The 12293-nt window shown below is 40.6% G+C and overlaps 1 protein-coding gene across 1 annotated transcript in view; it reads right to left on the bottom strand.

Annotated features, from left to right (window-relative positions):
* Positions 1-10324: 10324 nt before the first annotated feature.
* Positions 10325-12293, bottom strand: part of BMPER (BMP binding endothelial regulator) — a 321842-nt gene continuing 319873 nt past the window's right edge. Inside the window, exon 15 of the mRNA XM_004606953.2 lies at positions 10325-11653. Within this exon, the coding sequence (XP_004607010.2) occupies positions 11472-11653 (182 nt within the window). The 3' untranslated portion in view covers positions 10325-11471. The remainder of the gene's footprint in view (positions 11654-12293) is intronic.

Genomic DNA, 12293 nt, shown 5'->3' with positions numbered 1-12293 from the left:
TACAATATGTGAAAAGTTGAGTTATCAAGTACCTAAAGTGAAGAGTTGGGAGCAAACAGCACACAGAAAAGCATCTCCAGAGATGCTCAGGACTGGGAGGACCCCTCCTGTTCACAAACACCAGCAAAAAGTCTACATCCCACAGTTTCCTTGGTGGGGACAATAAAGATGATAAAGTTATGCCAGAACAGACTGTCACTGTCATCCTGTTGTTCATCAATTTGTCCGAGCGGGCACCAGTAACGTCTCTCAATGTGAGACTTATTGTTACTGTTTTGGCATATTCAATACACAACAGATAGCTTGCCAGGCTCTGCGGTGGGGGCGCGATACTCTCGGTAGCTTGCCGGGCTCTCCGAGAGGGGCGGAGGAATCGAACATGGGTCGGCTGCATGAAAGGCGAAAGCCCTACCGCTATGCTATCACTCCAGCCCTACCAGAGCACAATAAAAAAGTATTTCTCATATTGCAATAACTCTTCATTCATGCTCTCCTCCTCATGTTCCAACTGCGGCTGTGTCCTTGAAGTGGAGTAACCAGGCTTGGATGAAGGTTGGACCTTCATCCACTTCAGTGTGACCGCCTAGCAGAGAGACACTGTCTGTTGAATCCTCTTCCATCTATCAAGATCCATTCTGAGATTTCAGAGAAAAGGGAAAGAGAAGCAACATGAGAAGCATTTGGAACTAAGAGGATGGTAGCGGGAGATGTCCCCAGGAACACCTTTGACAGCCCCAGCCTGAGCCTGGAGACTGACACATAACTGCAGACAGGACATGACTTCTGTTTTTATTTCCATTTAATTTACCCAAATGAAAACTGCAATTACTGAGCAGTTATATGTCCCCATGTGCAGCGGAGATGCTGTCCCTGGCACATTTGCTATTCCCATTTGGAAAATTCACCCATAAAAGCGTCTGACTTGCCTGCATTGTATGTGGAAATCTGCAATGTCATCCATTGTGCAAGGGATAAAAATGCACCCCAGGGTACCGATTTTAATAGGGCTTAATTAGACCAATTTGTAGTAAGCTGAGGTTTCCACTCTGCAATTTGACAAGCAGCTTGAGCTGGTTCACTACATTTTTATTGTTCAGGAAATTCTGTATCTCAAACAAAAGGTCAGATGGAACACAAAATTCTATCCAAAAACTCCTAAAGGCATAATGAATTTCTCCTGGTGTGTGTGTGTGTGTGTGAGTGTTAGAATGTCCTTATAGGTAATGAAAAAGTAATCTTATATATCCATGTGGTCCATCCCATGCATAAGGACCAGAAGGAAGATAAAACTAGTCTCCTTTGATTCAGAACTTAAATAGCTCCCATTCTTTCCCTATAATCTATGAAAGCCCACAACAAAGAACAAAAGAAATCATTAAAATTCACTTTATGTTGTCTTACACCCCAAAGGAGAGAGAGCACAAAAGGAAATGCCCTGCCACAGAGGCAGGGTGGGGTGGGGGGAGGATGGGGTGGGGTTGGTGTGAGGGATGCTGGGACCATTGGTGGTGGAAAATGGGCACTGGTGGAGGGATGGGCTCTTGACCATTGTATGATTGAAATGCAAGCACGAAAGTTTGTAAGTCTGTAACTGTACCTCACAGTGATTCACTAATAATTTTTTTAACTCACTTTAACTTGTCTTGAGAGAAAAGCCATTTTGCCTAGAGAGGGCAAATCCATTCCATATATTATCCTTGATCAGAAAACTATTTTCTTGAAGAATTCATATTATCTTTAAGATATGCCACAAATGTGTGCCTCTAATTGCTCTCTGATGTCATATCCCAGAATTTCATCCAGGACCACATGAAGAAAGTCCTTGCAGAATTGCTCTTCTGCTGTCTTAATCGGAAAGGGGTGTGGGTCCAATATCAGGGAGGAGAAATTTGGTTAGTCTTATTTTTTTAAATCTTCTTCCTCTTCCTCTTCCTCTTCTTCTTCTTCTTCTTCTTCTTCTTCCTCTTCTTCTTCCTCTTCCTCTTCTTCTTCCTCTTCTTCTTCTTCTTCCTCTTCTTCTTCTTCTTCCTCTTCTTCTTCCTCTTCCTCTTATTCTTCTACCTGTTCCTCCTCCTCTTCTTCTTCTTCCTCTTCTTCTTCCTCTTCCTCTTCTTCTTCCTCTTCCTCTTCTTCTTCTTCCTCTTCTTCTTCTTCTTCTTCCTCTTCTTCTTCCTCTTCCTCATCTTCTACCTCTTCTTCTTCCTCTTCCTCCTCCTCCTCTTCTTCTTCCTTTTCTTCTTCCTTTTCTTCTTCCTTTTCTTCTTCTTCTTCTTCTTCTTCTTCTTCTTCTTCTTCTTCTTCTTCTTCTTCTTCCTCTTCCTCTTCCTCTTCTCTAGTTAGTATCTATATTTTTTCTACATTGATGGAGATATCAGAACACCCACCTGCCCTTTCAATTAAAACTTGATTAATAAAGATGTCAAATACCAGACTGCTCAAGAAAATATGCTAACTAGAAACTGATAATTCATAGGTTGCAGAGAGGTGTAACCCTGTTTTTGACAATTTATCTGGGGAAGAAGGAACCTGATTAGTTTCATGTTAAGGCCAGGAAAATACTTCATAATATGAGAAAGTACTGGAATATAATATGGTGCCAGGAAGAGAAACCAGCCTGGAATTTTGGTTAGGAAGACGGAAGAAAGAAGCATAAGGCAGCTACATGGAGGTTAGAAGGAGAGAAGCAAAAGGAAGTGGGAAAGCAGAAAATTGAAGGGAGTCACTCCAGAGGGAGGATGGCACAAATCAATAGCTGATATGACAGTCTGTGTTATTCTTGCTAGGGCAAAAAATCTCAGAAAACTATACTGTGGCCTATTTTTCCTGTTTGAAGAATTTCCTTGGTGCTGAATGCTAAAAATTCTAAAATCCTATGGTCCGGGAGGGAAGCCATTCCTTTCTCTACTAGAGAAGAAGCAAGAACAGAAAGAATAAACCAGTCTTACAGGCTCACGGAACATCTGATAGCACCCCATTCCCAGGCATATACGACCCAAACCCACTACCTCTGTAGAAGGCCTGAAGCATCTCTCTCCATTCAGTGTTCATGTGGCAAGTCAAGTGCTGTTAGTGCCACTGCAAGGCTGTGTGGAAATGTGTCCCTACTTCAGGCAGCCTATAGGCCTGGGTGATTGAGCATGGCTTTGATGGAGCTCAGTGCATGATTTTAGAAATGGGATCCTGTTTCTGTGTGTCTTAAGACATATTTCTGAAGATTATGGGGGTTAGGTCTTGAAATTCTGTGGGTGAAAATCATAGAACTGGGTTTTACTTCATTTGAAAACAACTGAAATGAATCCATATCTGTCAACTTCTGAATAATCCAGCAGAAAGATGCACTTGGCTTTATGCACTGCATCTTCGCTACTTGCTTCATACCCTCTTCCTTCACATTGGGCTTCACTCAGTGTACAGAGAGTTGTGTCTCATGCTTAGAGGGGTAATAACAAATAAAGTTGCTACATGTGTTATTGACACACAGATAATAAAGTTTTCTTGAGAGGAAAAATAAGACGTATATTCATTATTTATGGTCAGCATTTCCAAAACCTCAAAACAGATAGACTAAGTGAATTAGCGTATCTGTTGTTCTATTTATTAGAACACTAAATCAAGAAACTGGTTTCAATAAACAAGCTTTTTTGAATATAATTTGAAGATTACATTCAAAACATGCACTTGAAGTCAATTGAATAGAAAAATGCTAACATTAAACAAATTGTGTTTAGTAGAATATATTGAAATACAAAATTCCCCAAACTAGAATCAAGCTTTTTTGAGGTTAAAAATTAAAATGTGAACCAGACTTATTGCGATCATTCAAAAATACATGTTGGGGCTGGAGTGATAGCACAGAGGGTAGGGCGTTTGCCTTGCACGCGGCTGACGCAGGTTCAATTCCCAGCATCCCATATGGTCCCCTGAGCATGGCCAGGGGTAATTCCTGAGTGAAGAGCCAGGAGTGACCCTGAGCATTGCTGGGTGTGACCCAAAAAGCAAAAAAAAAATACATACAAATGTTGAGTCCTTTTATGGTATACCTGAGATGAATATAATATTAAATATCAATTATAGTTCAGTAAAAGAAATTAACTGTTACTTAACAAGATAACTGAAATTACTAAAAGTATTCAAAATTAAGTGTACCATATTGTTCTTTGACTTTTTCTCCCTTGAGTCAAATCAAAGGACATAACTAGCAAATACATATTGAATTAGTATTCAAAATGCTTTTTCTCCTTGGCTGCCCTTTTCAAACAAAAGATGAAGCTGCTAGATCCTCTGTGACCCTCAGTCTCGCTCCTGGTAGAGCAAACAGTGCCCAGCTCTGCTCTGGTCTCCATCTTTATCTCCTCTAACCAAAACTACACAGTCAGGCTATGGACGAAGGCAAAGGCAAAGCAAAGAGAGGTAAGGTGGTCTTGCACAAATGACTGGCAAAGCAACATGGATTTTAGATCTTTTAAACGAGTCTTCCATGATATTTAAGTGGGATGATCTCCTGTGTTAAGAGACCACATTGGAAGGACTGTTCACAGCATACCTCAGAGAATAGTGAAGTCCACAGATGCTGCAGAGGTAATGTGGAAATACTGTTGTTTAGTTGAGCTATTCTAATGGTGAGACTAGACCTTTCCCAGATGTGGTTCCCTGAGCTGAGTATGGGATGCTTTACAACATGATCAACACTATGGCCTCCTGAGGCTCTGAGAATGGAGATGAGTGATGGATTCTACGAGCAAACATGCTTTCCGCCCTTTCTCTCTCCTGTTCCCATCTGCTGTCCCCGTCAGTTCCAGGAACAGAGATTAAGCAAGGTTTATAGGGCAGACTCCTGCTACTCTGAATGTTTTTGAGAAGGCAATGGGAATGCACACTGAGCTGAATTACCTTCTTCATGGGGTCATAGGCCTATTGCACATATCCTGTAATCGGTTCTGAGGTTGGAAATTGGGATGGGCTCATCATGGGGAGGGAGCCAGCTAGCCAGCCCGGGTCTGCTGCCTTCAAGCTTACTTAATTCTTCATTCAAGAAGGATACAGAGAACAGAGAGTTTGTACAGTGGATGGGACACTTGCCTTGCACACACAGATGACCAAGATATGATCCCCAGCATCCCATATGGTCCCCTGAGCACTACCAGGAATTATTCCTGAGTTCAGATCCAGAAGTAAAAAAAAAAACATTCAATTCTTCACAAATTTACTTATGTAGATTCCTAATACTCCTCCTTGTCTTCCCTTTGTTGCTGTTACCAGGGGTCATTACGATGGTCCCCATTATATGAACATCTTTGCCACTGTGTTTAAACTCTAGTTGTGCTCATGCCCATCTGCTCATAGGAGACACCAGGTGCTATCTGCACAGTGCTCACTGGGGTCACACTCCTGGCCACAGTACTACACTCTGTCTTAGTTCTGGTGCATACTGGTGGGCACACAATTTAGTTATGATGCTCACCCACATCTGTTGGTGCTGGCTCACACACTTGGTTGTGGTGAGGGAGCTCCCAAATAGAAGATCTGCCAGGATCCAAGACCATGCAGGTGATGTCAGGGATCAAGCTCATGTCTATCGTTTGCAAGGCAGGCACTGTCAGCCACTGATCCACCCCCTGGGCACAGGATCTCACTACTTAAGTGGCATGTAAGAAAACTGGAAATGACAATATAATAGATGACATTTACATTTCCAAAGCCACAGTGAAACTTTTACATCATTTCACATATTTTTTAAAATGCCAAATTTCAGTGCTATAGGTACTCCTGAAGGAATTAATTAGTTGGCCAAGTTCCAGTTGAAGAAAGTAGTTTATGTCTGGTTTTGAGCCATAATCTGGGTCACAACATTGAATGGTTAAACAATGACAGAATTGACTCAGGTTGAACATCTGAAGTGATCTGAGTTTCTGGCCATTGTGGCTTAAGCTGTGCTACTTAAGTGCTGGGCTCCACGTACTTCCCGCTCACAATCAATGTACTGTATTTCCACAATCAGGGCCTGAAGGGTCTGAGAAGAGATCAGGCAACATGCGTGGTTACAGGGAATGGTCTCATTAGAAGCCTCTGTTCTCTACAGATTCTCAGAAGATACAAAAGGAAACACGAAAACAAAAGGGTGTACAATAAAACTCAAGCATCTACTCAAAGCCTCTGCTGGCTCACCTCAGTAGGAACCAAGGAGGATTTGTAAAGACCTTTCAGGGTGTGTGAGCTGCACTGCGGTTACCGAAAGTCCTGTGAACTCCCCACACCCCAGAAATATCAAAAATCCATTGTTCCCTACACCATAAGCTGTCGAGTTGTCTTTACAGCCCTGAACAGTCTGCTTGGTTTTTCTGTATCCATGGCAACTTGTTCCTTAAATGCCTGTTATATCATCCCTACCTTGCCCCGACACTCACATGTACAAATTCACATGAACACATACACACCCACTTATGCAGATACAGCCTCACAAATGCACACATACCTATATTCATAAATGCCCACACGTGCACAGACACACACACACACACACACACACACACACACACACGCCTCTTAACTGAGGTGGGTGGGGCCTATCAAGTTAGCCAAATAAGGATCATCACCTAAGGATTCATTTTCTCTGGCACGTTTTCCTTGAGCCTCCTCCAAACACAAGACCCAAAATGTGCCTTTCCGAGATGCCATGATCAACCTTGTTCTGTGCCAGCTTACCACAAGTAATTCTACCCAGACAGAAACTGTTTTAGGATGAGCTGTGTCTAACCCTGATATTCACAGTGCCTGCTTCTAAATCAACACAGGTAAAGAAAACATTTTATTTATGATAGCAAAATGTGTATCAATCTGCTCTCCCACTGCTGTTGCCAGTGACAGGCTGGCAACCATCAGTCACACACAAGTCACAATAACCCAGACAAGTATTATTTTCTGAATGCATAATGACACCCCCTTCCCTCCTCCACACACACACACTCTGGGAAGAACCACCCCATTGTGTACATCCCAGGCAGTTTAGCATAACTATAAGGTTCTTTCTGCACCCTGCTTTGCTTTTTCCTCCCTGTCACTTTACCCTTGGGGTACCCACCAGCACAGAGAACCTTGACTGTCCTGTGCCCCTGCTATCTTCTGCAGGAAACTCCCCTGCCATCTTCTTGGTCTGTGTCACCAGGTGAAACTCTTTCAAGATGTATCTCTACATGTAAATTTCCCAACCTTTTCCTCCACATTAATCTTTTCAAAGCTGGCTTGCACAAAAATAATATAAAAGAAAAGGACAGTAAATATGGATCTCAAGTGAGTGTTTTATCATTCAATTGATTTAATTAAGCCATATATGGTAATGGGGTTCTGAAGTCAGAAAACTCCCTCCAGAACTAGGATCAACATAATCAGGACTTGTTTATTCTTGTTTATTCATTCTTGGCTACCTGAACATTGTCATTTTTCAGAATGAAAGTCCTGGGTTCCAAAAAGATGTGTGCTTTAGGATTTAGAATTGGAGACTGTTTTTGCTTGCCCCTGAGGGTTATGTTGGATGAGATCGCTAATTAAAATATCTTGGCGCCTATCCTCTAGGGCAATCTCCTTCTCCACACCGGAGCTTCCCAGATCGAATCCTTGATTCTTGTCAGATCCAGATGAATGTGAATGACAAAGAGCAGCGAAGTGGACAGAAACTCAACAAGGAAAACTGCCAGAACTGCTGCAGCAATGAGACACAGTCTGATTTTTCTTGTATGAGAAAAATAAGCTACTAGGTTGTGTTTTCCAATGCAGAATATTGGATCATGAATGTTTTTGCCATGATTTTATGAGCCCCTAAGATACCTCATAAGTGAGAGTTTTCCAGTCAGGATGTTTTCTCCACATATAGGGAAAGTTGCTATTCGACCACTGGTACATGGCAGGTGCCCTTTGATAGGCAGCTGGCCAGATGTCCAGGAAACACTCTAGGGATGTGGGGAGGAGAGAAGAGGGGGGTGCTTAAAAACTGTGGATTCCCTTTTAACAAAAATTGTTGTTAGAAATGTTCATCTCTCTTCTCATTTCAAAAATGTTTTGCTTAAGACATTCAAGCACTAGGGGGAGGGCAAATAACATTTTTACTGAGACTAAGTAATACACTCTTTAAGTTTCTGCTTTTATCATGGGTATTTAGCTAATGATGTCATCAAAGTAGTCACTGTCACTGTCACTGTCATCCCATTCTTCATCCATTTGCTTGAGCGGGCACCCAGTAACATCTCCACTGTGAGACTTATTGTTACTGTTTTTGGCATATCGAATACACCACAGGTAGCTTGCCAGGCCCTGCCATGCAGGCAAGATACTCTCGGTAGCTTGCCAGGCTATCCAAGAGGGGCGGAGGAATCAAACTTGGGTCAGGAGCATGCAAGGAAAACGCCCTACCTGCTGTGCTATCTCTCCAGCCCGTCCTCAAAGTAGAGATCCTATAATGATAAAATGACAATATTAACTCATCTTTTGCATTTCATTTCTGTTTATCTGACTGTATAATGGAACCAAACTAATGGCTAACCTGGGTTTTGTGCATAAAGAAGTTGAGGGGCTAGAGAGAGAGTACATTGGATAGAGTAATTGCCTAGCATACAGCAGCTGGTTTTGATCGCTGTCAACCTATATTGCCCTTGAGTCCTCCAGGAGTGATTCATGAACATAGAGTCAGGAGTATGTGAGCCCCACCTCAAAGCCTCCCCCTAAAGGAGAGAAGTAGAAACTTTTCATTCCCAGTCATCTAATTCTGCAGGAGTATCCATATCAATAAGGCAGAACAACTATGATCCTAACACTTGGCATATGTCCAGAATAATCCATTATTAGACAAAGTCAGCGCTTATAGTCCATGGTTCAAACCAGAATAAGCAAGGGCTCATTTAGCTCAAATTCTCACTGCCCATAAAACAGATATCTAGTTTAGTCAATCCTAATAATTCTCTGTTCTCTCTTTTGTCTTTATTCTAGGATTAGGAATGAAATAGGTACAAAGACTAAACTAAATTCTATATAAGATACATTGCACAAATGTGTTATCAAGCTATCAAACTGACTAAATTAGCTTATGAAAAAGAGACTTTATTATTCGTCTGTCTAGTCATAATCTAAAATGTCAAATAGGAAACTCCTTATAAAACTTAGCCTGATTTATCAGCGACTGTTATTTACTACTTAACTGGAAGAATCTTTCTTTTTCTGATTTTAGGTTTTAGGACACACCTGGTGATGCCCAAAGGTTGCTGCTGGCAATTGCTCCAGGGACTATCTGGGATGCTGGGCCAGCTGCATGCAAGGCAAATGCCCTACCCACTGTACTACATTCTGCACTCTTGCCCAAAATGGAAGAATCTTAGCAGTAAATAAGCTCCTCAAGTTTAATAATACATCTTCTGCATCAAGGGGTAACCTAGCGTGAACTAGAAAATAATTTAAATGTAATTAAATAAAGATACACAAAAGAAACTAACCACAAGGAATCAATAGGGTTTCCTTCTCTCTCCCTTCAGAGCAGTGAGGGAAATCAAGGATATCCAAGTTTGTAACGTCCTGGCGACTTGCAGAGCCTCAGATTGCTGTGTGAGTAACCTCACCAGTCGTGACTATCTTGGTTTTCTGATTCTGAACGATGCTTCTACACTACACTGATTCGTTTTGTCCAGATAAACAATAATATGGTCCCCAAAATTTATAAACAAAGTTGCAAGCTACAACTGGTGTCCAGGTTTCGTACATCAAGGCTCTCTCTCTGAGTACAGCAGTATAGCGATGACTTGATCACGGAGGGTGTTTACCAACCAAGCAAGGCAGTATCAGCCAGTCCCCTGGCTCCCCAACCACCACACCAGTCTTTATTCAGTTCATAAGAACTAGAGGTAATCATATGAAACTTCTAAATTAATCCTTTATCTGGTAGTTATATGTTTTAAAAATCTATAAATATCTTAATAAGCAATGACAACATGCTGTCAAAATCTGGGGAGTTTGCAAGCATTTCTATTATTCATAAAAAATAAGTACTGATAGGCATATAAAATATATATCAAAGGACTGGAGAAATAGTATATTGGGTAGGGTCTTGCCTTGCATGTGACTGTCCCTAGTTTATTTCCTAGCACCGCTTTTAATTCCACAAGCACTTCCAGGGGTGATCCCTTAGTGCAGAGTCAGGAGTGAGCTGTAAGCACTTCTGGGTGTGGTCCAAGAAATGTTTGTATATCATTTAATCTTAAAATAACAAACCTGAAGTTGATAACATAACATTTACAAGTATAAAGAAGTATAAAGTATAATAGCACACTTTGAAATCGAAAATGTATCAGTTAAATTTTTCCCTTTATTTACTACAATGCAGAACATTTTTAGACATCAGTGGGGCTTGTTTTGTTGACAATTTAACTTACTCAATTGCAAAAAGTCAGGAAAATTACATGATGACTGGTAGTAACTCACGAGGAAATTAGAGCACAGAGACTGTTCTTTATTTGGACTGAGCAACTGGGCAGTAAAAGTCTTCTCTTGGTTAATGATGGCATACTAACCATTACTAAATAGCACTGGGCTGGGAATCCTCTAGAAATAATGCAAGGCTTTCATTTTATATGTGGAAGCTACCAAATGGATGGTTCTTTAGATTTGCTCTTCTAAATTGTTGAGATTAAGAGAAATGGATATTTGTCTTGTGGAAAAGCTTCTCCAAATATCTGCTCATAATCAATAAAAATTATGTGTCAACAAAATACCTTAATGTCATAATTCACAGTGAAATGGATATCCCATGAGACACACACATGTAATCAGGAGAGTCATGGAATACGCAAAGGGAGCAAGGAATCGTTTGGTTGTTTTGTTAAGCTCCAGTGAAAACATACATTTCTTCAAAAGTAGCCAATCAGTTTTGAAAATAATATCAGACCCAAAAAAGTCTAACAGTCTATGCCTTGTTTTACATGCATCATTGTGCCCTCTAGCCAATCATTAGCCATCTCTCTAGGCATTCATTCCTTTCTTTGGAAGCATGAAATGCCCCTAAATAAATGTTCCCTTCTCCAGAGAAACACATTTCCCATTCAAGTGCAAATCCTGATTCAAAGCTAAAATTAATGTTTCTTAAGAATTCTCTTAAAAATTGACAAATACATGTGATGTGAGAGATCTCCAGAATGTCTGCATGCTGCCTTATTAAATTAAAAACACCAGTTTATTTATACATTTCCAATGGCTTACAGGTTAGGATCCTAGAAACAGTACACGCCTCATAGCAAAAAATATACATATAACAATCCACCTATAGTTTATATAAATGATGAAATGTTTCTGAATATATCTATATATCTATATATGTACACATATATACTCTGTGTGTATCTGGGCAATCAGCACACGCAGACTGCAGTCCTTCATTGGCTCTTCCACTTCAGTGTCAAGGACACCCCGTTTCAAAGTTTTCAAGAGTAGAACAAAGGTCACCGCTGAGGACAAAGAACTGGCTTGATACAACGTCCCTTGTGAAGAACCAAGTTTGCAGGACAGTGGCACCCTGCCACACAAGGCTTATTGCATGGTCCAATCTCATTCCAGTTATCACAGGTCTTGATACATCCGGGGCCACAGGTGTCGTACACAGCACTGTGTTTACACTGGGTGGCTGGAAGAGAGGAGATGGAGGTGAGATGCAAAGAAACAGCCACTTTAATTCACCTTCAGCCCAAAGCCATTTTTGTAGACTTATGTCCTGCATGTAGGAGCCTTCCCATGGCACAGGTTCACATTTGACCAGAAAACACCCGACATTTCTCAAACACAGGAAATTAGCAACGAAAAAATAAAATTAATTACTGGGTCAGTAAACAACAAAATAAAGAGATAGTACTTTTCCTTCAGAGATTATAAAATTAAATACACATTAGCAAAGCTATGAGATTATTTAGTTTTTGAGAAGAGAATTTTAAAAATTAAGTTCAAACAGTTCTTTCAGCTATTGAGTTGTGATGCATAGGAATATTTTGTGCAACTACATCAAATATTAAAATATACAAAATTACATGTATAGAAAAAAACAGCCAAGGATATTGGAAATGTGTGACATATTTTTATTGTAGTGTTCCTGTGTTGAATTAATCAATTTGAAGACAAGTAAGAGCAAAAGAAAAATATCAGGCAAGCAACTGGGAAGAGAGAAGAGACTGTGTAGCTGGTGACTGGGGCAAAGAATGCAAAAATGATGTGCCTAATTATAACTAATTTATTAACATTTTTAACTTAGAGGTCAGACTGTTTTGACAAAA

The sequence above is a fragment of the Sorex araneus genome, chromosome 1 (assembly GCF_027595985.1).
Source record: "Sorex araneus isolate mSorAra2 chromosome 1, mSorAra2.pri, whole genome shotgun sequence".
In the NCBI taxonomy this organism is placed as follows: Eukaryota; Metazoa; Chordata; class Mammalia; order Eulipotyphla; family Soricidae; genus Sorex; species Sorex araneus.
This window is presented reverse-complemented; position numbering and strand designations above follow the sequence as displayed.